Source organism: Coregonus lavaretus (genome assembly GCF_964263955.1).
Source record: "Coregonus lavaretus genome assembly, chromosome: 15".
Taxonomy (NCBI): domain Eukaryota; kingdom Metazoa; phylum Chordata; class Actinopteri; order Salmoniformes; family Salmonidae; genus Coregonus; species Coregonus lavaretus.
Genome location: NC_140002.1, coordinates 26,001,493 through 26,025,133, shown reverse-complemented (window position 1 = coordinate 26,025,133; position 23,641 = coordinate 26,001,493). Strand labels below are relative to the sequence as shown.

General features: G+C 45.8%; 1 protein-coding gene across 4 annotated transcripts in view; it reads right to left on the bottom strand.

Annotated features, from left to right (window-relative positions):
- LOC311142868 (vacuole membrane protein 1-like) overlaps positions 1-23,641 on the bottom strand; it is a 95,592-nt gene that overhangs the window by 29,156 nt on the left and 42,795 nt on the right. For all 4 annotated transcript variants that reach the window (XM_084178568.1, XM_084178570.1, XM_084178571.1 and 1 more), the window contains 2 exons: positions 7,010-7,201; positions 4,488-4,619 (listed from right to left, as the gene is read on the bottom strand). In XM_084178568.1, the coding sequence (XP_084034694.1) occupies positions 4,488-4,619; positions 7,010-7,201 (324 nt within the window). The remainder of the gene's footprint in view (positions 1-4,487; positions 4,620-7,009; positions 7,202-23,641) is intronic.

Genomic DNA, 23,641 nt, shown 5'->3' with positions numbered 1-23,641 from the left:
GGCAGGGCTTACCAGCAATTACATTTTGGAGATCTTGTCAAGGGTGCAGCGTCATTAAAACCATTGGGACATGGCTCCAGAATTTTGGCTCTCCATCTCTTTACTCAGCACTCTGTACCCAATATGCCCCCACATCAAGATGATGCCTACAGTGTGAAGTAAAAATCATACGTCTGCTCTATAATTTATATGTTAAGGCTATTACAGTTAGTGGCCCCATCACCTGCTATGGAGTTTGCTTCTTATTTTGCGATCTACATTTATGCAAAAAAACATGGAATATTAGACCTCGTTAGGGTAATGTCTGAAAGTACAGTAGGTCTCCCAAGGTTGAGTGACTGTCGGGGACTTCTTAGTAATGAAACAATGTCAAACACCATGGTGATTACATGGAATCCAGGTTCTAAGAATTTTACATTATCAGAGCCTATCTGAACACATTTTATATTCACTGTTCCACAACATTTCCACACAAAGGGCATCAATGAGCACCATGTTTAACATAATAGTTTGAATACCAATGGTTACTGTTGCCAGAGAGATGACGAAGGTTGACGCAAATAGGCAGTGGGAAAAAAGGAAAAGAGTTCACTGTTTCCCTCCTCACATGTAATGACATAGCAACCCTATTCTAAATGCTTTATGATGAACTGAAAGGTTTAAAACATGTGGGTGGAGACTTTTGTAGACGTGATGGGAGTAAGGAGTTCAAAATAGGCAGACGACAAAGCAATGTGCATCTGGAAAAGTTAAGTGTCAGTTAAGGAAAAATCAACACCCATGCACACTTTTTTTCTCTCTCTTTCTCTCTCTCTCTTTTTCCTGAATGAAACTCTTTCACACACAGAGAAAGGAGGACACATCTCCAGAGCGGAGCGGCGCGAGTTGAGCCCTGACGGCGAGACGGCTAAAGTTCATCTCATTAACTCCCCACAAGCCCGTTCCCTTCTCTCACACACACACACAGGCACAGGAAGCAGAGTGGTTAAGGCTCCTGACGCAACCCAACCCCAGCCCCATAGTCCCTTCTACAAAATTCAAATCTATTGAGACAAAAAAAAAGTGCTCCTGAGTCCACGTTGACAAATTCTTTAACAAGCTGTGGTTGAAGGGAAGCTGGTTTTACTCTGACTCACCCCCTCCTTTCAAACAGTTTACTGGAAATAAAGAGGGAGGAGGAGGGAGGGGGCATTTTCAGAGAAGTCACATGACGGGGCTGGGCAAACCACAGCACAGAAAGCCTTTGAGTGGAGTGTAGTAGGCCAGGGGGAGGCAGGGGGGAGGGCACAAGCCCAGCCCAGCGCAGACGGCTCTTATTCAGGATACAGGAGATACAATCCTGGGAGTTGGCAATCAAGAATTCACAGTGCTGGTTAACCCTTTCCATGCCGGCCAAAATGGGCTCCCGAGTGGCGCAGCGGTCTAAGGCACTGAATCTCAGTGCTTGAGGCGTCACTACAGACCCCCTGGTTCGATTCCAGGCTGTATCACAACCGGCCGTGATTGGGAGTCCCATAGGGCGGCGCACAATTGGCCCAGCGTCGTCCAGGTTTGGCCGGTGTAGGCCGTCATTGTAAATAACAATTTGTTCTTAACTGACTTGCCTAGTTAAATAAAGGTTAAAAAAAAATTACAATATACAAATTTTAAAAAACATAAAGCACTTCAGGGAAACCACTGAATCACCACGCCACTTTTTGGACGTTGTTCATCTAGAGAGGATTCCAGGATTAGTTTTCAGAACATAAGTATCATCCAAATTTTCAAACAAATGTTTTAAAAATTCAGATTTTCATGACATCAACGTCTGGACCTGCTTAGTAAAGTCATGACTTCATCATTCTTGAATAGCCGTCATGAAGGGGGGGAAACTTTGTTCTTCTGCCATCACTCATGTGCTCCTGCTTGCGGCAGGAAGTTGGCATGTACGCATTCTGAGAAATGCCCCTGGGTTTAAGTCAAGCTCCTGCCACATTGACCCCTATGACCTCAGAGTAAGAGAGGAGAGAGTCAGCATCTCCAACCCGCTGTGGTGCCCAAAGACACATCACACTCATACATCATCAGTTTAATTTACTCTCTGCAAACATACAAACTCAACACATCCGATCACAAACCTTCTCTCCCACGTTACCATTCAATCAAACTATATTTTCTATAATCACTATTCTAATCTTGGTTAAAATAACAGAGAATAACAATGCAATATAAATCCACTTTAACGAGATGTCCAAAATCGCTGTGATGTTTACCTTTAAGAATGTACAGTATAACAAGCATGTAATGCAATAAGCGGTGTCTCTCTCTCTCTCTCGCTCTCTCTCGGCCAGTGAAACAATGCACACCCCGTTGTAGGTGATAGACGGAGAGAGAAGAAAGGAAAATAAGTATTCCGCCTCCTGCAGCTCAGCAATGCTTTGTGGTGTGAGAAACCTGCTGCCAGATGCTGTCCACACACACAGACACACACACACACAGTGACCAGACCACACCGTAAAGATATCAGCAGAAACCGACAGAACAAGTAGAGCGAGAGAAAGAGAGAGAGAGGGAGGGAGGGATATCAACAGAAATAGAGAGTGTGTGACAGAGATAAAGAGACAGAGAGCAGTAGAGGGAGAGTGAAAGAGCCTCAGAGCACTAATTCAGACCCAGCAGCCATGAGGCAGCAGCAGCTCTGTGGTGGGTGACACTTGTTCAACCTTTCTCTCTGAGGATGCGAAACAAACAACCAACAAGCCTTCCCTGATGCCTCGGACACGTCAAAGCTACGGCGGAGAAAAAGAAGAAGAAACAACTAGAACGAATCAAAGCGGCCAAGATGAACGTGTTGAAAGACAAAACGTGACTCTCCACAACGGAGCATCTGTCTTTCTCTCACACGTCCCCTCTCTTTTCCTTTGCTTTCTCCCGCTCCCTCTCGCTTTCTCTTCGGTCGTTCGTTTTGGTGGAGAGCCGAGCGGGACATTATCGGTGTGTCGAATGATGTCAGAGCTCCAGACTCCCACATGTGGTCTGAGGGCCAAGGGACGCTGGATACAGTGCCATCTGCAGATACCCATGGCATGAGTGATAAACTAAACATGACAGTAGGTACTCCCATCATTACGGTGCAAGGGAGCACCCACCCACTCTATCAGACCACCAGTACCTGTCACACCCTGCTGACCACCGGATGAAAACACATGGAATCAACATCATATGTCAATGTACCTGATGTTCAACGTCAATGTCTTTTTTGGTTGTATCGGCAAAAAGTAATCAATGTACAGTTTTGTACAGAGTGTGAGCTTATAATGTGAGTCTATCTATTAAGACCAGAGTGTGCTCAGAGTACTATCAATAGCTCATAGTATAAAGACTCATTAAATCACTACTTAATGAACCCTTAAAGCCCCTCAAGTCATGTCAACCACTACTTGATCTAAATGTCTGATTTAAATTTGAATAGAACAAACCTTTGGCTAGTCTATTTTCCAACATCAAGGAGAATAGGGTCATTTTTTGGCACTGGCTTCTCCAAACCGTTTTCCTAACTGCCCCCATTGTTTGACCTGTATTGTGTTGAAATGCTCATGACATTAACTGACATTGTGAAATATAATCTTTAGGATTAAAGTGCACTCAGAGAAGACCGGCTAAGATTAGGGAGGGACAAAGCAACTGACATTTTGTCTATTATTTCATTCACACAGGAAAATTATATTTACTATGAGTTGTCATGGTCAAAGTATTTGTCGAGCATATTTTGAAATGAAAATACTGTTTGTCATGGTATTACCAAAGCCAATGCAGGCACCTTGAAAACAATGGCTTTGCCCTTGATGGCATTGCTACCCACCTAGTCCGAGCAGAGCATTGTAAAAGGCAGCAGCACATGACTGCTTCAGGCCTGAGGTAGGAAACTGGGAATGGGTTAGCTAACGTGTGTATGTGTTTGTTTGTTTGTTTGTTTGTTTGTTTGTGTGTGTGTGTGTGTGTGTGTGTGTGTGTGTGTGTGTGTGTGTGTGTGTGTGTGTGTGTGTGTGAGAGAGCGAGAGAGAAGGGAACGAGCTTGAAGGGAGTTAATGAGATGAACTTCTCTCTGTCAGGGCTCAACTCACGCCGCTCCGCTCTGTGTGTGTGTTTGTGCGTGTGCGTGCATACACATCCAAGAGGTTTCCGCTGGTATGACACATGTATACACTGTGACCGTTTTGTTTCACCAAAGGTTGCACAAAGGTTGCTAGACAATGAGGAGAGAAGGCAGAAAAAAAAGAGAGAGAAAAAGGGAGAAGGAGAGAAAGCAGAGATGGAAAGGGAAGTCAGGAGGAGAGATAAAAGGGTGTGTGACACCTGCTCAATCTCTGTCAGAGAAGAGAGAGAGACAGAACAAGACAGAGAAGAGCACAGAGGGGGGGAAGGATGAGATAGAGAGAGAGAGGAGTGATAGAGAAAAAGGAGAGAGAAAAGTACAGATAGAGATTGGAATAAGGATGAGAGGCTACCTGTGGAGTCTCTGCCTGCTCCAGCAACTCTCCAAACTCTTCATACTCTTCATCATCAGGCTCTTCTCCAGACAGCCTCGCAGCCCGCGCCATGAAGTAGGGAGGAAGCTCCCCGATGGCTGTGCCCGCTCCCTATACACACACACAGATACACACACACACACATACACATACACACAGACACACACAGACATACACACACACACAGACACACACAACCACAACCTTTCACAATACAAGTATAATACAATACACCTACGACATTGGCTTACATGATTAAAAAAATTAATTTCAAAATTCGTCGGGTCAATTAAGGTGTTATTAGGCCTCAAAGAGCTTTTTGGATCAAACTATATCAATATCCAACATCCTAAAGAGCTTTCAATTATAAGACGGTATCACTCGCCGAATTGTGAAGAAAGACGGAAGAGATTTGAGTGAAACAAATCCTCATCCCAGGCAGGTTCAGTGGGTTCATTCCTCCAGGAACACGAGGATGAGGAGGGAGCGTGGAGCAACAGACTTAATTAACACAATGAAAAACCTGCAGAGAAAACGAGTGCTTTGGAATTGCTCACAGCTCATTATGGTAATGTTTCCAGGCACGGAGAAACTTGTAAGAAGGGGTGGGGTGAGGGAAGGAGGGAGGTTATGCAGTGAGGTGGGGGAAGGGAAGGTGGTGTGAGGGAGGGGTAGGGTGGAGTGAGGGAGGGAGAGATGGGGTGAGGGAGGGGTAGGGTGGGTGAGAGAGGGAGGGAGGGGTGGGGTGAGGGAGGGGGTGAGGAATGGAGGGATGGATGGGTGAGGGAGGGAGGGGTGATGGGATACTTAATCTGGACATCCTGTTCCATGTCAACACAGCAGTCTTTGATGAAACCTGCCAGTTTGCTCATAATGCAGACGTGCCCTAATCTCCAGGGCACTGCACTACTGTGTGTGTTTGTGTGTTTGTGTGTGTGTGTGTGTGTGTGTGTGTGTGTTTGTGTGTGTGCCAGACTACAGCCACCTGCGCCGTGTTTTTTGAAGTGGAACACTTAGACCCTGCAGCGGTGGATGGGGTGGCACAGAGAGGGGAGGGGGAGAGGGGGAAGGGGAGGGCCAGAGGGGAGAGGGAGAGCGAGGGGGTAATGTCATACGAAGGGCTACTGGTGCCAGAGAAGGGTGGGGTGAATGGCTTTGAAGCCGTGAGCATCAAGTGGGCACAGCAGGTGTTGTAGCATTTTGGGCTGTGCCAGCATCTGGGGGCGAGGCCAGGGGATCGTATGGCATACCCCTAGTTCACACACACACACACACACACACACACACACACACACACACACACACACACACACACACATGCACACACACTCTGTTCCAGGGAAAGGCCCCCAGCAGCAGCAGTACTAAAGTAGTAGTAGTAGAGGTACTCTGTTCCCCACAGTCAGTAACGTGTGAAATGTGAATTAACAAGAGTGAGATAACATCCTCTACTTCTCATTTTCGGTCAGCTTAGAGGAACATAAAAATCTCCAGTTCACCACAGGTCATAGAGATGAGTTCTCTCTTCTCAGACTTCTCTGTCTGTTAACCATCTGTGTTTTTCAGTAGGGACAGTTTCACACTGAGAGGAACGCTCTGAAAAAAGGGCCTGACGCTGCCTGACTCTCTGTAAAAGAGCTGTGAATGCTGAGAATACAGGAAGAGAACTGCTGGTCGTCATTGGGAAGCTGATACAGACAGTTACCAGTTAGATGTATGCGTGTGAGGGTTAATAGGCTTTTGATGCAGAGCGTGGTGGTGGTAGTACCATGGCAACTCTATGTCATGGCTGAGTAATTGTAGTGGTCACCATAGCCACCAGGCCACCTGAGTCAGAATGCAACCAGAGTATCTGGTGAAGGGTTACCCTCTACTTGCGCCAGGGGCTGGCTCTAGTTACAGGGCTATGTGTGATAGTGGTGTGTGTGACAGTGGTGTGTGTGTGTGTCTGTGTGTGTGTCTGTGTGTGTGTGTGTGTGTGTGTCCGTGCGTGCGTGCGTGTGACAGCAGTAAAGGATTATCAACTGTCAGTCTCATGTCCCCAGTACCTAACCGCTATGTTTGGTTAGAGGTGTGAAACCACCAGCAGTGTTGAGGGGAAATTCACCGTAAAAGGCTGGGGTTTTCCGATCCATCAGTGGGTATTGTTGTATTGAATTGTCAATGACATCTCACTTAGCAATCACATGTTTTAGAAATAGTATTTTTATTTTTAAATAGACCAACAGTCAATGTTATTTTACTTCTAACTCTTTGAGGCCTACTGATCATAGAGCATTAGTGCCAGTGAACCTGACATGTACCAATATGGATAGTTAAACCCCAGTTGAGGGGCATATGCACTGTGTGTAAAAGACTGTGTATAAAAGACTGTGTAGGAGACTGCGCATGTCGTCTGCGTGCTTTGACTGTGTGTAGACTGCATGTCTCGACTATGTGTCATGGGCTATGCAGTTGACTGTGTGTTGACTGTGACAAGACTGTATGTAGAATAGACTCACCCACATGCAGGCCTCTAAGCGGACCTTGGAGACAATGGTCCAGAGGGAGATGCCTCCCTGTACAGCTGCTGCCGTCCCCCCCAACAGCACCTCCTCCTGGGGGCAGATGATCTGCTCGGGGTAGGGGGGCTCCGGGAAATCCACTGAACCACATTCATACGCTGCCAGGGTCACTGATGCTATGTGTGGACCCTGAGAGAGAGGGAAAGAGAGAGAGAGAGCGAGAGAGAGTGTGTGTGGGGTGGGGGGGTGGGGGGGGGGGATAGAGGGAGACAAGTGGGAGGTCAGTTGTACATCAACAACATTGTTAGAATTTATGACTCAACGGAAGCTTTCAGGGAGACCCCTGGCATCATTTGCATTAAAAGAGGGAAGAACTCTTATGGAAATAGATCATATCAAAACAACTGGTATAAGCCTATGCTTAAAAGTACTTAAATGAATGGTTATGGGAACTCCTCTGTCTTTCTCTGTAAGATTGGAACGTCATCTAAATGGCTTGCCTGTCTCCTTTACCTTCCTGCCATTCCTTCAATATGATTCAGATAGGGGGATTTACAAATGACTTCTGAGTTCTAAGGGATAAAGGGCGAGAGACTACAGAGAAACTTCCTGCATGGTGTGGTAAAACAGGGGGAGGCACGGGACAAAGGGGTTGAGGCCTAGAGCTAAAAGGTGGGTCAAAACTCCCTTACTGAAACATCAAAGAACCGAAACGAAAGCTGGGGACAAGAAATCGTTACACACACACTGAGAGCTGCACCTGTGACAAAGTGCGCCAAAGACAAAAAACTTGGAGACTTCAGAGAACATCGGTAGTGCTTTCCATTCACAGTGCAGTCTGAAAACATCTCCTCCCCATGGCCCCTTCGGTGACACTACACTCATAGAACTAATACTGAAATGACGTGGCAGCAGCAACGAAGCGTCGGTCGGTTGACCCATATGGGGGTGGAATATACAGACCTAGTATGTGTTACTGTAAAAAACATATCTGTGAAGTGTGTATCTGTAAAGCGTGTATCTGTATCTGTGAAATGTGTATCTGTGAAGTGTGTGTATTTGGGAAGTGTGTATCTGTGAAGTGTGTGTATCTGTGAAGTCTGTATCTGTTAAGTGTGTATCTGTGAAATTTTACATTTTACATTTTAGTCATTTAGCAGGTGCTCTTATCCAGAGCGACTTACAGTTAGTGAGTGCATACATTTTTTTTTAAAATCATACTGAAATGTGTGTATCTATGAAGTGTGTGTATCTTGGAAGTATGTGTATCGGTGAAATGTGTGTATCGGTGAAATGTGTGCATCTGTGAAGTGTGTATCTGTGAAACGTGTGAATCTGTGAAACGTGTATCTGTGAAGTGTGTGTATCTGTGAAGTCTGTATCTATTAAGTGTGTGTGTATCTATGAAATGTGTGTATCTGTGAAATGTGTGTATCTGTGAAATGTGTGTATCTGTGAAGTGTGTGTGTATCCGTGAAATGTGTATATCTGTGAAGTGTGTGTATCTGTGAAGTCTGTATCTATTAAGTGTGTGTATCTGTGAAATGTGTGTATCTGTGAAATGTGTGTATCTGTGAAGTGTGCACCTGTGAAATGTGTATCTGTGAAGTGTGTGTATCTGTGAAGTGTGCACCTGTGAAATGTGTATCTGTGAAGTGTGTGTATCTGTGAAGTGTGTGTATCTGTGAAGTGTGTGTATCTGTGAAGTGTGTGTATCTGGCACATTAATGTAATAATAATAAAGAGAAGGAAGAGGAGGAAGAATCTTCATTCATTTAATCTTAAAGGAGAAGAAGAATCTTAATTGATTTAATCTTATTGTATTCCCATGTATTTTGTGTAAGCAGCAGTCTGTCAGTGAGACAGGGTTGATTGGTTACTGATAGGCAGGTGCATGAGCCCAGCGTGCCTCTGCTCTGAGGAGTGTCTTTGACATTGTGCCGTCCTGTTTACATTCTTGCTTGTTGTTTATTTACTCTTTTAATAATGCTTCCAGTCAGAGAATGGAGGGAGAGGAGGGTGGAGGAGGGAGAGGAGGGAGAGGAGGGTGGAGGAGGGGAGAGGAGGGGAGAGGAGGGTGGAGGAGGGGAGAGGAGGGTGGAGGAGGAGAGATGAGGGTGGGGTATGTCTTTGATGTGTGGTGGCACTGGTGAAAGTTTGGTGAAACAGACTAACAGAGCTAATGCTCCCTCGACAAGATCAGACAAGATGGCTCTCAATATCACCACTGTCAGAAGAAAAAAAAGAGACACTCCTAGACCACACAAACACATGCGGTAGAACAGTACACACACACACACACACACACACACACACGTTGAGACCCATGAACGAAAGCACACACTTTCTACACAAATAAAAAACAGAAATAGACATGTCCAAAAGGTATACTCAGAAATAAGCAAATGTGAAAAACATGGCGTTTCATAAAGTACCCATACAACTGACCATAACAACGGTAGTTCTGAAGAGTGTGCCGGTGTGTGTGCGTATGTGTGAGGACATACAGTGCCTTCGGAAAGTATTCAGACCCCTTGACTTTTTCCACATTTTGTTACGTTACGTTTATTAAATTGTTTTTTTCCACACACCAGACAAAGCAAAAACAGGTTTGTAGAAATGTTTGCTAATAAAATAACATTTACATAAGTATTCAGACCCTTTACTCAGTACTTTGTTGAAGCACCTTTGGCAGCGATTACAGCATCAAGTCTTCTTGGGTATGACGCTACAAGCTTGGCACACCTGTATTTGGGGAGTTTCTCCCATTCTTCTCTGCAGATCCTCTCAAGCTCTGTCAGGTTGGATGGGGAGCGTTTCTGCACAGCTATTTTCAGGTCTCCCCAGAGATGTTAGATCGGGTTCAAGTCCGGGCTCTGGCTGGGCCACTCAAGGACATTCAGAGACTTGTCCCGAAGTCACTCCTGCGCGTTGTCTTGGCTGTGTGCTTAGGGTCGTTGTCCTGTTGGAAGGTGAACATTCATCCCCAGTCTGAGGTCCTGAGTGCTCTGGAGCAGGTTTTCATCAAGGATCTCTCTGTACCTTGCTCCGTTCATCTTTCTCTCGATCCTGACTAGTCTCCCAGTCCATGCCGCTGAAAAACGTCCCCACGGCATGTACTGCCACCACCATGCTTTACCGTAGGGATGGTGCCAGGTTTCCTCCAGACGTGACGCTTGGCATTCAGGCCAAAGTGTTCAATCTTGGTTTCATCAGACCAGAGAATCTTGTTTCACATGGTCTGAGAGTCCTTTAGGCGACTTTTGGCAAACTCCAAGTGGGCTGTCATGTGCCTTTTACTGAGGAGTGGCTTCCGTCTGGCTACTCTACCATTAAGGCCTGATTGGTGGAGTACTGCAGAGATGGTTGTCCTTCTGGAAGGTTCTCCCATCTCCACAGAGGAACTCTGGAGCTCTGTTAGAGTGACCATATGGTTCTTGGTCACCTCCCTGACCAAGGTCCTTTATTTATTTATTTTATTTTATTTCACCTTTATTTAACCAGGTAAGCCAGTTGAGAACAAGTTCTCATTTACAACTGCGAACTGGCCAAGATAAAGCAAAGCAGTGCGATAAAAACAACAACACAGAGTTAAATATGGGGTAAACAAAACATAAAGTCAAAAATACAACAGAAAATATATATACAGTGTGTGTGAATGTAGCAAGTTATGGAGGTAAGGCAATAAATAGGCTATAGTGCAAAATAATTACAATTAGTATTAACACTGGAATGATAGATGTGCAAGAGATGATGTGCAAATAGAGATACTGGGGTGCAAATGAGCAAAATAAATAACAATATGGGGATGAGGTAGTTGGCTGGGCTAATTTCAGATGGGCTGTGTACAGGTGCAGTGATCGGTAAGGTGCTCTGACAACTGATGCTTAAAGTTAGTGAGGGAGATAAGAGTCTCCTTCTCCCCCGACTGCTCAGTTTGGCCGGGCGGCCAGCTCTAGGAAGAGTCTTGGTGGTTCCAAACTTCTTTCATTTAAGAATGATGGAGGCCACTGTGTTCTTGGGGACCTTCAATGCTGCAGAATTGTTTTGGTACTGTTCCCCAGATCTGTGCCGCGACACAATCCTGTCTCAGAGCTCTACGGACAATTCCTTCGACCTCACGGCTTGGTTTTTGCTCTGACATGCACTGTCAACTGTGGGACCTTATATAGACAGGTGTGTGCCTTTCCAAATCATGTCCAATCAATTGAATTTACCACAGGTGGACTCCAATCAAGTTGTGGAAACATCTCAAGGATGATCAATGGAAACAGGATGCACCTGAGCTCAATTTCAAGTCTCATAGCAAAGGGTCTGAATACTTATGTAAATAAGGTATTTCTGTTTTTTATCTTTAATACATTTGCAAACATTTCTAAAAACCTGTTTTCGCGTTGTCATTGTGTGTAGATTGCTGAATAATTATATTTATTGAATCCATTTTAGAATAAGGCTGTAACGTAACAAAATGTGGAAAAAGTCAAGGGGTCTGAATCTCTCTCTCTCTCTCTCTCTCTCTCTCTCTCTCTCTCTCTCTCTCTCTCTCTCTCTCTCTCTCTCTCTCTCTCTCTCTCTCTCTCTCTCTCTCTCTCTCTCTCTCTCTCTCTCTCTCTCTCTCTCTCTCTCTCTCTCTCTCTCTCTCTCTCTCTCTCTCTCTCTCTCCTCTCTCTCTCTCTCTCTCCTCTCTCTCTCTCTCTCTCTCTCTCTCTCTCTCTCTCTCTCTCTCTCTCTCTCTCTCTCTCTCTCTCTCTCTCTCTCTCTCTCTCTCTCTCTCTCTCTCTCTCTCTCTCTCTCTCTCTCTCTCTCTCTCTCTCTCTCTCCTCTCTCTCTCTCTCTCTCTCTGCACAGTAGGGTGGGGCCCGAGGAACCAGGATAGAGCAGTTAAAGCAACAGCCTGTACATTAAGGAGGGAATGTGTGTGTGAACTGTTCTCACTAAGGTCTTCTCTGGGCAGGTGCACTCTCCTGCAAGACTCAATACTAGATCACTTATCTAGGATGTTGACTGAGTGGGAACACTTCTGACGTGGCTTTATCATTTTTCTCAAGAACATGGATTCACAATCATCCCAGAAAAATATGACTCACTGGCTGCTGTAAGATATCACAAATCAACACAATTTTCCTGAAAGAGGGGGGAAAGAACACATTTCCTTACCACAAAACACAACACAGGAAACTCCCAAGCCTGACCTAGTCTAAGGTTAGCCTACTCCTCACATCCTCCAGTTAGACTCCATGCCTCTTGGCAGGATCTGGGGACACACTGCCCTGACACACAGACTCCCACTACAACAGAGTGGACCGCCTGTCTCTGTGTCTGGCCAACACTTAATTTCTCTGGCTCTCAGGTCTGTTTACTAAAAACACAAACAAACATATGCAGACACACACACACACACACACACACATACGCAGGCACACACACACACACACACACACACACACGGACGGCAGAGAGTGGCAGGAGAGACTTGCATGTACTGTATGCATGCCTGTTCCCGTCTCCCACACACACAGAGCGCTGTGTCACTGCTTCTCACCTCACACACACACCTACACACACACACAAACAAACACCGCCAAGTCTTCTCATGTCTTGCTGAGTCACGGCTAATCTGGAGCCCAACCCTAAACAGGCAGATTGCAGCCTCTATAGCTTCTCCACGTCACTTAGGTGAGAGAGGATACTGGAAACGTGAACAGGACACAAACACAAAGAGAGAGGCTTGGGACTGGAGGGAGATCTACAGTTACTAGTTGAGCTGGCAGTGACATAATACTTTATGACTAGGGGGTAAATCTGTCACTCTTCTCATGACTCTTCCAATGGAATGAATGCCTACGCTTGGGAAGTCTGAAATGGATTTACATAGCCCTAGGACTAGCTCAAACAATATGGCTGCTATAAGCAAATGAGATTGCATTAATTGTTGTTCCTGTCTAACAGTGCCCCCATGCGGCCAAACAGAACCATATTCTACAGATTAGCTAGCCTCACCTCCCTGAGCATGTGTGCCAAATTCCATGACTCTGAGTCAAACAGAACAAGATATATAAATATGTGCCCGTTATAGGGTCACCGTGTGGTCAATGTTAATGTGCTTGAACATGTATAGCAAGTTATATTACAATTCAAATAACCATGTTGGATTTCTATGCATTTATGTGCCAGACCACGCCCAAGTGAATGTTTATTGGTGAGTAGCAGCCATGTTGTTTGAGATACTAGCCTGGAAAATATTGCTTTGAGAGATCTTGGTCCAAATATGCTATATATCAAGTTATGTGCAGATCATCAATCGATGCCAGAGGAGCAGCGTTTTAAGTGTTTTTCACAAAATTCAAAATGGTGTAAAATCCATCATGGCGGATCTTATGGGTCTTTGAAGCTAATTTGTTCCTTGTGAGGAGAGGGACCCATGTACCAAATTTCATGACTCTAGGTCAAACGGGGTGAGAGGCATGACCTTTCAAAGTTTGCATTTTCAATTGCCTGTTATAGCACCACCATCTGGCCATTGACATGGCAGGAGAGGGTGTGGCCCATCGGCCTTTACCATCATGCAAGTTGCACCCTACTAGGCCTTACCATCTCACGGGAATTTGATTTTTTTCCACCAAATCCGCAGAGAACCGGAATAATAACGGCAACAAATACAATAGGGTTTCACCCAGCTTCGCTGCTTGAACCTCTAACTAAACATAAAGCACTGTTTGTGTTCAAATAAAACAGCTTCTCCACAGAGAAACACAGCCGTTTAACCCTCCTGTCAGTCCTTGTTGGAGGGAACATATTAGGATCCCCAGCGTGTGTGTACCTCGAGACAATTGGGAAGGGATTGGAAACCTGGCATTCCCCACACAGCCTCTCCATGAGGTGTGTCATTCATTCGTCTTACATGACAGGAAACCAGGAAACCGCCAACTTCAGGGAGCTATTGTTATGTTATGGGGAGGAAATCTGACATGGGGCACAGAGAGGCTTCACTTCCACTTAATTTTCCCCTTAGGGCCATTAGTAAGAGGGCTGCCTGCCGCGGTGCATCAGGACATACAGTACATAGATACAAGGCAGGCTGTACTAAGGTACATGTGTATAGGCCATATTCAGTGTGCTAAATGAAACAGTACAGACAGTAAGAAAGTTAGGTTCCAGTATGTTCTCCAGTGGAACACATTGTATCATGGAGAACCCACAGAAGGGGGATGTGAAAGTCTGGTGGTAAATGACTGACATTGGATAAAGAGCCAGTGTGTTCCTCTATTGGATGAAGAGCCAGTGTGTTCCTCTACTGGATAAAGAGCCAGTGTGTTCCTCTACTGGATAAAGAGCCAGTGTGTTCCTCTACTGGATAAAGAGCCAGTGTGTTCCTCTACTGGATAAAGAGCCAGTGTGTTCCTCTACTGGATAAAGAGCCAGTGTGTTCCTCTACTGGATAAAGAGCCAGTGTGTTCCTCTACTGGATAAAGAGCCAGTGTGTTCCTCTACTGGATAAAGAGCCAGTGTGTTCCTCTACTGGATAAAGAGCCAGTGTGTTCCTCTACTGGATAAAGAGCCAGTGTGTTCCTCTACTGGATAAAGAGCCAGTGTGTTCCTCTACTGGATAAAGAGCCAGTGTGTTCCTCTACTGGATAAAGAGCCAGTGTGTTCCTCTACTGGATAAAGAGCCAGTGTGTTCCTCTACTGGATAAAGAGCCAGTGTGTTCCTCTACTGGATAAAGAGCCAGTGTGTTCCTCTACTGGATAAAGAGCCAGTGTGTTCCTCAACTGGATAAAGAGCCAGTGTGTTCCTCTACTGGATAAAGAGCCAGTGTGTTCCTCTACTGGATAAAGAGCCAGTGTGTTCCTCTACTGGATAAAGAGCCAGTGTGTTCCTCTACTGGATGAAGAGCCAGTGTGTTCCTCTACTGGATACAGAGCCAGTGTGTTCCTCTACTGGATAAAGAGCCAGTGTGTTCCTCTACTGGATAAAGAGCCAGTGTGTTCCTCTACTGGATAAAGAGCCAGTGTGTTCCTCTACTGGATAAAGAGCCAGTGTGTTCCTCTACTGGATGAAGAGCCAGTGTGTTCCTCTACTGGATAAAGAGCCAGTGTGTTCCTCTACTGGATAAAGAGCCAGTGTGTTCCTCTACTGGATAAAGAGCCAGTGTGTTCCTCTACTGGATGAAGAGCCAGTGTGTTCCTCTACTGGATGAAGAGCCAGTGTGGATAAGCATAAAACGCATATCCACTGCCATAGATTTGTCGCTCTTGTCTTCTTGAATACTCAATCAATATTCCACTGTTATATTCCACAATGTTCTACAGCTGCCAAGGGCAGCCTGTGGCAAATGACAGGCACATTTCTGACAGGAAACGATATTCACTCACTCATTCTGCCAACTAATTTACAACCAGACTTTTAACCCTGACATCTTATTCTTAACACAACACTCCAGTCCTTTTCACTTGGACTTCAAACATCAAGGTATGGCTTTGACGCATGGCACAGTGTAGTGTGCCCACTTTGGCAACCTATTGGCTTTCCCTTGGCTTGTGGGCTATGGTGCCAACAGTGTAACTGGCTTGTGGGCTATGGTGCCAAGTGTAAACAGCGGAGCAGCAGTTTAATCCCAAACCAGAGAGCAGACCCCTAATGGGCTTACCGTTAATTGACTGTAACCTAACCACAGCCCCAGCAGCAGCATGGTCGTCTGCAGGTCTCTGCTCTCTGGTCAGGGGTCAGGGTAACACATTAGTCACAGCCCATTCATGGTCACTTCCACAACCACCACTCATAATACAACTCACTGGCCTGCTGCTGCCTGCTGTTACTGTAGTAGGGGACACATACCTACAGCGGAGCCAAACTGAGAGAGAGAGAGTGAGAGAGAGAGAGAGAGAGAGAGAGGAGAGGAGAGAGAGAGAGAGAGTGAGAGAGAGAGAGAGAGAGAGAGAGAGAGAGAGAGAGAGAGAGAGAGAGAGAGAGAGAGAGAGAGAGAGAGAGAGAGAGAGAGAGAGAGAGAGAGAGAAGCTGATGAAGAGTATGGGGAGTTAAGATACAGCCAGATGACATCATACATACTATTTTGATGTATACAGCAACATGATTACTATCTGTGGTTTCCCCTCTTTTCCCTTTGACAGACTGATGTGGAAAATCAAGATGTCTATACAGTTCAAGACCATTCCCTGTCCATTCCCTGTTTATGTTAACGGTATGAACTTGGACGGATAAATGAATGAACTACTGCATGAGCTAGGATCTACTCAGCTCTGGTTTGTTAAAACTGTCAGGTCTGGTCTGGTCTAGTCTGGCTTGGTTAGGTTTGGACTCCTGTGGCAGCAGTGAGTCTGAAGGGTTACACACTGACTAACCCCACTCTGGTCTAGCATGATTTCCTTCCTCTGAGGGGGACTGGCTGTGTGGCTTTCTTTCACAGTGAGAGGCTGTTGTGTTTGGTGTTAACAACGTGCCCATTCCTGTCTGGGGTCTGTCCAGTTAAGGAGAGGCTGGGAGAAACACTCAGCCACATGCCTCAGATGACTGCGGTGTGAGATTGAGATTGTTGCAAGTGTGATTCAGCAGTTATAAACACACACACACACACATATTATCTCACACACACACACACACATGCGCACACACACTCTGAAACACTAACCCAGTGTTCTTATTTTCACATCTCTCTGGCATGCAACTTTGATGGGACTACAGGAGTAAATCACAATATGTTTTCCTAAGCTGCAGACTCTAACCTGTACTGAGCAGCAATGAATGAATGAATGAATCAACGGATGAATTAAGAAATTGAATGAAGCACTTTTATGTCTTGTTTTCCATTGAGGCCTACTACCGTTTGGTTGGGCAATAGCCCCCAGAGCAGCTGTGGCACACATTAACCATGAAATTGCCACCACCGCCAGGGCCGTGAAACACCTGACCAGACCAGCACAGTCATGTCAGATTTATATTGCTGTAACTAATACTGATTTTCAGTATGTTAGGATCCAAAGACTAGATTAAGTAACTATAAAAGCCAGTAACTATATTACGCAGCTCAAAGGAAATACTGGCCAATTACTTCAAATTGAAGTAAAGATATATTTCAATGTGTCAATGGATGAAGTGACATTGAAAATTATTGTGAAGTTAGGTGACAGGTAGGTTTATAAAGAGGTTTGAACCTGATCTTGGTGTGGCACTACTGCACACAGGCAACAAACAAAGCACCAGTTCTTGACACCAGAGAATAGATGGACGCCCATGGGTTTCCTCAGCCACCTTTGACACACCAAGGCAAACGATGCGCTTGACCGCTGTTCGCCTACTAACGTCAGTGCAACCCCCTCCATGTCTCTGAGCACTACTTTGTTTACTTTTCTCTCCCTTGCTCCTCCAACCCTTACACACTCAGCCCCTACCCAGATGGCCATGCGCATCGCAATCTTCGCTCTCTCTCTCCCACTACTCTCTTCTATCCTATCATCTCTACATTCTGCTAAATCATTTTCTCTCCTGATTCTGCCTCTCCGACCATACTCTCCTCCCTTTCTGCATCCTATGACTCTCACTTTCCCCTTCCCTCCCGGCCGGCCCTCCCCTCCTGCTCCGTAGTTAAGTGACTCACTGTGAGCTCACAGAATAGGGCTGCGGCCAGCTGAGCAAAAATTGATGGAAACTAAACTTCCGGAGGACCTATCATCCTTTCAGCCCCTCCTCTCTACCGTATCTTCCTCTGTATCAGCTGTTAAAGTCACTTTCTATCATTCTAAATTAACCATCTCCACCTTCTCCTCTCTCCTTAGTCCTCCACCTCCCTCCTCCCTCTCCGCGGACGACTTTGTCAACCACTTTGAAAAGAAGGTAGATGATATCCGCTCCTCCTTCACTCAGCCTATTGACTCCACTGGTCCCACTCTCACAGAACTACCCTACGCCTTGACCTGTTTCTCCCCTCTCTCTCCAAATGAAAACCTGCCCACTCGACCCCATCCCCTCCTCCCTTCTCCAGACCATGTCTCTCACGTTCCTCACTTCCCTCATCAACACATCCCTAACTACTGGCTGCGTCCCCTCTGACTTCAAGATGGCCAGAGTCGCTCTCCTCCTCAAGAAACCAACACTCGACCCCTCTCAGGTCAAAAACTACAGACCGGTATCCCTTCTTTCTTTTCTTTCCAAAACACTTGCATGTGCTGTCTATGACTAACTCTCTCGTTATCTCTCTCAGAACTAACTTCTTGACCCATACCAGTCAGGTTTCAAGACAGCTCACTCAACTGAGACCACTCTTCTCTGTGTCAGGGAGGCTCTCCGCTCTGCCAAAGCTGACTCTCCTCTCTTGTCCTCCTCCTAGATCTATCCGCTGTCTTCAACACCATAAACCATCAGATCCTCCTCTCCACCCTCTCAGGGCTGGGCGTCTCAGGCTATGCACACTCTTGGATTGCATCCTACCTGGCAGGTTGCTCTTACCAGGTGACGTGGAGAGGATCTGAGTCTGCACCAGGTGCTCTCAATACTGGTGTCTCCCAGGGCCCGGTTCTAGGCCCTCTCCTCTTTTCTCTATACACCAAGTCACTCGACTCCGTCATATCCTCACATGGTCTCTCCTATCATTGCTATGCAGATGACACTCAACCACTTTTCTCCTTCTCCCATTCTGACACCCAAGTGGCGACAGGCATCTCTGCGTGCCTGGCAGACATTACATTTACATTACATTTTAGTCATTTAGCAGACACTCTTATCCAGAGCGACTTACAGTTAGTGAATACATATTTTTTTATACTGGCCCCCCGTGGGAAACAAACCCACAACCCTGGCATTGCAAACGCCATGCTCTATCAACTGAGCTACATCCCTGCCGGCCATTCCCTCCCCTACCCTGGACGACGCTGGGCCAATTGTGCGCCGCCCATGAGTCTCCCGGTCGCGGCCGGCTGTGACAGAGCCTGGATTCGAACCAGGATCTCTAGTGGCACAGTTAGCACTGCGATGCAGTGCCTTAGACAACTGCGCCACTCAGGAGACATCTCAGCTTGGATGTCGGCCTACCACCTCAAGCTCAACCTCAACAAGATAGAGCTGCTCTTCCTCCCGGGGAAGGCCTACCGCTCTAAGATCTCTCCATCACGATTTACAACTCCACGGTGTACCCCTCCCAGAGTGCAAAGAACCTTGGCGTGACCCTGGACAACACCCTGTCATTCTCTGCAAACATCAAAGCAGTGACTCGCTCCTGCAGGTTCATTCTCTACAACATCCGTAGAGTACGACCCTTCCTCACACAGGAAGCGGCACAGGTCCTAGTCCAGGCACTTGTCCTCTCCCGTCTACAGTGCATTTGAAAAGTATTCAGAAACCTTGACTTTTTCATATTTCTATTCTAAATTGGTTTGGCATAAATTTCTGAAAACCTGTTTTCTCTTTGTCATTATGGGGTATTGTGTGTAGATTGATGAGGAACATTTTTTATTTAATCCACTTTAGAATAAGGCTGTAACGTAACAAAATGTGGAAAAGGGGAAGGGGTCTGAATACTTTACGAATGCACTGTAGACTACTGCAACTCTCTGCTGACTGGGCTCCCTGCTTGTGCCATCAAACCCTTGCAACTTATTAAGAACGTCCTGGTGTTCAACCTTCCCAAATACTCCCATGTCACCCCGCACACTCTACTGGCTTCCATTCTAAGCTCGCATCCACAACAAGACCACCCATACACAAAAGAAAATGTATGCACGCATGACTGTAAGTCGCTTTGGATAAAAGCGTCTGCTAAATGGCATATTATTATTATTATTATTATGATGCTTGCCTACAGAGCAGCAAGGTGAACTGCCCCACCCTACCTTCAGGCTATGCTCAAACCCTACACCCCAACCTGAGCACTCCGTTCTGCCACCTCTGGTCTCTTGGCCCTCCAACCCCTACGGGGGGATCAGCTCCTGCTCAACCCAGTCAAAGCTCTACTCTGTCCTGGCATCCCAATGGTGGAACAAGCTTCCCCCTAACATCAGGACAGCGGCGTCCCTGCTCATCTTCCAAAAACGTCTGAAACCCTACCCCTTCAAAGAGTATTTCCAACTAGCACTGACTTTGCTGATAGCTACTTTATTGAGGGAAAATGTATTACGACTTTGATATGTAGTTGTCTCACCTAGTTATCCTAAGATGAATGCACTAATTGTAATTCTCTCTGGAATTTAAAATGAGTAGAGAGGCAGGTGAGTAGAGAGGGAGCAGCCCATACTGTACCACAGACAGATATACTATATTAGCCACAGAGCCACAACACTATTGCAATGCCACCAGTTACACTGAGTCTCTGGGCTGGGACTGGACAACAACTGGTGTGTGTGTGCTAGAGGTTGACACGGGAGTGAAAATGTGTTTCGATTTTTTTTCCTGTAATGTCCTTATCCCACAACACTTCTATAACCCCAGAGCTTTCCTGTCCCTTCCCAATAAAATTCACTCCTGTCCCGTCCTGTGCTCATTTCTGCGCGCAGAAATATGTAGGCTATTGTGTTTGTTTAGGAAGTATTTAAAATAATTTCAGTAATGCAATATGCGACTGTGATACCGTATGTGGTTGTATTACCTATTTTAGTTAAACGCACTGACTGTAAACTTTAAATCGCTCTGGATTAGAGCGTATTCTAAATGAGCTAAATGCAGAATGATTAAGGCTGGAGGATGAGGACAGAGACCCCAGCAAGATGGTCTGCTCAGAGACCCCAGCAGGATGGTCTGCTCAGCACAGGACCGGCAGAAATCTGTAGCCTACAGCTGACCACCTATGAACATTTACAACACATTAACATTTAGAACATGAACCTCAGTTGGCACGGGTTTAGTTAAATACGCAAACAATTGGTCTGGAAGGTTAAGTTGTTAGGAGTAGAGCAGAAATGCCGCTTCAGGCAGCTTGTCCCTCTCTCTGGTTGGCAGCCTATTTGATTAAACAGCAGCATTTTTAACAAGCCGTGTACTCGGTTCATTCGTTGTCAAAGACAACTCCATCAAATTTAGTGATGGGTCCTTGGCTGCAACAACACATTGCAATTCTTCTATTGAAGGCTTCATCATTTAGCCGACTAGGTTGGCATCTGAGGTAGCCTAGTGACTGGCAACAACTTGAGCAAGGCGCGAAAGTGAGCTGGGGAGGGGGGAAATGACAATACTTTTTTTATTGATTTCTTATTAAGTAAACTATATTAGGCCTAGCCTACACAGTTGTTATTTTTATGAAATGCTCCACACGACATATTTCCGCCAAAAAAGCTCAGTTTATAACTTTTCCTGTACTGCCCATTCCTAGACTGTTGATCCTGTCCCGTCCTGTCCCGAACTTGACTCTAGAAGTTGACTCCCATTCCTGACAGAATCCCACGGGATCCGCAAGACCCACGGGAGTCCTGTTCCCATGTCAACCTCTAGTGTGTGCTCACGTGTGTGCAGTGTTGCCAACTCCTCAGTAAGGAAAGTAGCAATTGGCTGTCCTAAAAGTCGCTAGAAGTCGCTAAATGACGTCATCATCTAATTTGCATAATTGGCCATGTGCATGTAATTGTGATGGACGCTGTAGGAGAGAGGAATAACGTCGAGGGAGAGACAAAAAGTGAGTTTAAAAAAACCTAAATATTTTTAGAACTACAAATGAACTTTCTTCTGTAGATTCTTATTTTTTAAAAATGTTTTACATTTACAGTGAGGGAAAAAAGTATTTGATCCCCTGCTGATTTTGTACGTTTGCCCACTGACAAAGACATGATCAGTTTATAATTTTAATGGTAGGTTTATTTGAACAGTGAGAGACAGAATAACAACAAAACAATCCAGAAAAACGCATGTCAAAAATGTTATAAATTGATTTGCATTTTAATGAGGGAAATAAGTATTTGACCCCTCTGCAAAACATGACTTAATACTTGGTGGCAAAACCCTTGTTGGCAATCACAGAGGTCAGACGTTTCTTGTAGTTAGCCACCAGGTTTGCAGATCTTCTCCAACTCATTAAGGTTTCGAGCCTGACGTTTGGCAACTCAAACCTTCAGCTCCCTCCACAGATATTCTATGGGATTAAGGTCTGGAGTCTGGCTAGGCCACTCCAGGACCTTAATTTGCTTCTTCTTGAGCCACTCCTTTGTTGCCTTGGCCGTGTGTTTTGGGTCATTGTCATGCTGGAATACCCATCCACGACCCATTTTCAATGCCCTGGCTGAGGGAAGGAGGTTCTCACCCAAGATTTGATGGTACATGGCCCCGTCCATCGTCCCTTTGTTGTCCTGTGTTGCAACTCCACAAGGTGAGATCTTGCATGGAGCCCCAGGCCGAGGGAGATTGAAAGTTATTTTGTGTTTCTTCCATTTGCGAATAATCGCACCAACTGCTGTCACCTTCTCACCAAGCTGCTTGGCGATGGTCTTGTAGCCCATTCCAGCCTTGTGTAGGTCTACAATCTTGTCCCTGACATCCTTGGAGAGCTCTTTGGTCTTGGCCATGGTGGAGAGTTTGGAATCTGATTGATTGATTGCTTCTGTGGACAGGTGTCTTTTATACAGGTAACAAACTGAGATTAGGAGCACTCCCTTTAAGAGTGTGCTCCTAATCTCAGCTCGTTACCTGTATAAAAGACACCTGGGAGCCAGAAATCTTTCTGATTGAGAGGGGGTCAAATACTTATTTCCCTCATTAAAATGCAAATCAATTTATAACATTTTTGACATGTGTTTTTCTGTTTTTTTGTTGTTGTTATTCTGTCTCTCACTGTTAAAATAAACCTACCATTAAAATTATAGACTGATCATTTCTTTGTCAGTGGGCAAACGTACAAAATCAGCAGGGGATCAAATACTTTTTTCCCTCACTGTACATCCCGCCTTGAATGTAAGTCAGGGCGGGATCAGCCAGCGGCAGCTTCCCGCATGCGCGATTCATTTGCAGTCTGGATACGGAGGGATGAACATCTCCTGCTCTGACTGCAGCTGGGAGGGACTGCTGCGCGAGGACTGGGCCGCCTGTGAGCGCTTTGGGACGGGGGTGGGGTCCACGGCAGTACCCGCTGCTCGTTGTGATCATGAGAACGGTGAGGAATCAGCCCATAACTACACGGGAGGATCTTGTCAATGATCTCAAGGCAGCTGGGACCATAGTCACCAAGAAAACTATTGGTAACACACTATGCCGTGAAGGACTGAAATCCTGCAGCGCCCGCAAGGTCCCCCTGCTCAAGAAAGCACATATACAGGCCCGTCTGACGTTTGCCAATGAACATCTGAATGATTCAGAGGAGAATTGGGTGAAAGTGTTGTCGTCAGATGAGACCAAAATCGAGCTCTTTGGCATCAACTCAACTCGCCGTGTTTGGAGGAGGAGGAATGCTGCCTATGACCCCAAGAACACCATCCCCACCGTCAAACATGGAGGTGGAAACATTATGCTTTGGGGGTGTTTTTCTGCTAAGGGATGAAGATTAAGAACGATACGTGCTTTCACGTCAGAGTCTCCAAAAGTCTCCAATAACACCAGAAAATGTCGCTAGGTTTGTCGCTAGTCACTTTTTTGAAAATGTGTCGCTAGAGGGGTCTGAATACTCACACATATTTAGCGTGTGTGTGTGTGTGTGTGTGTGTGTG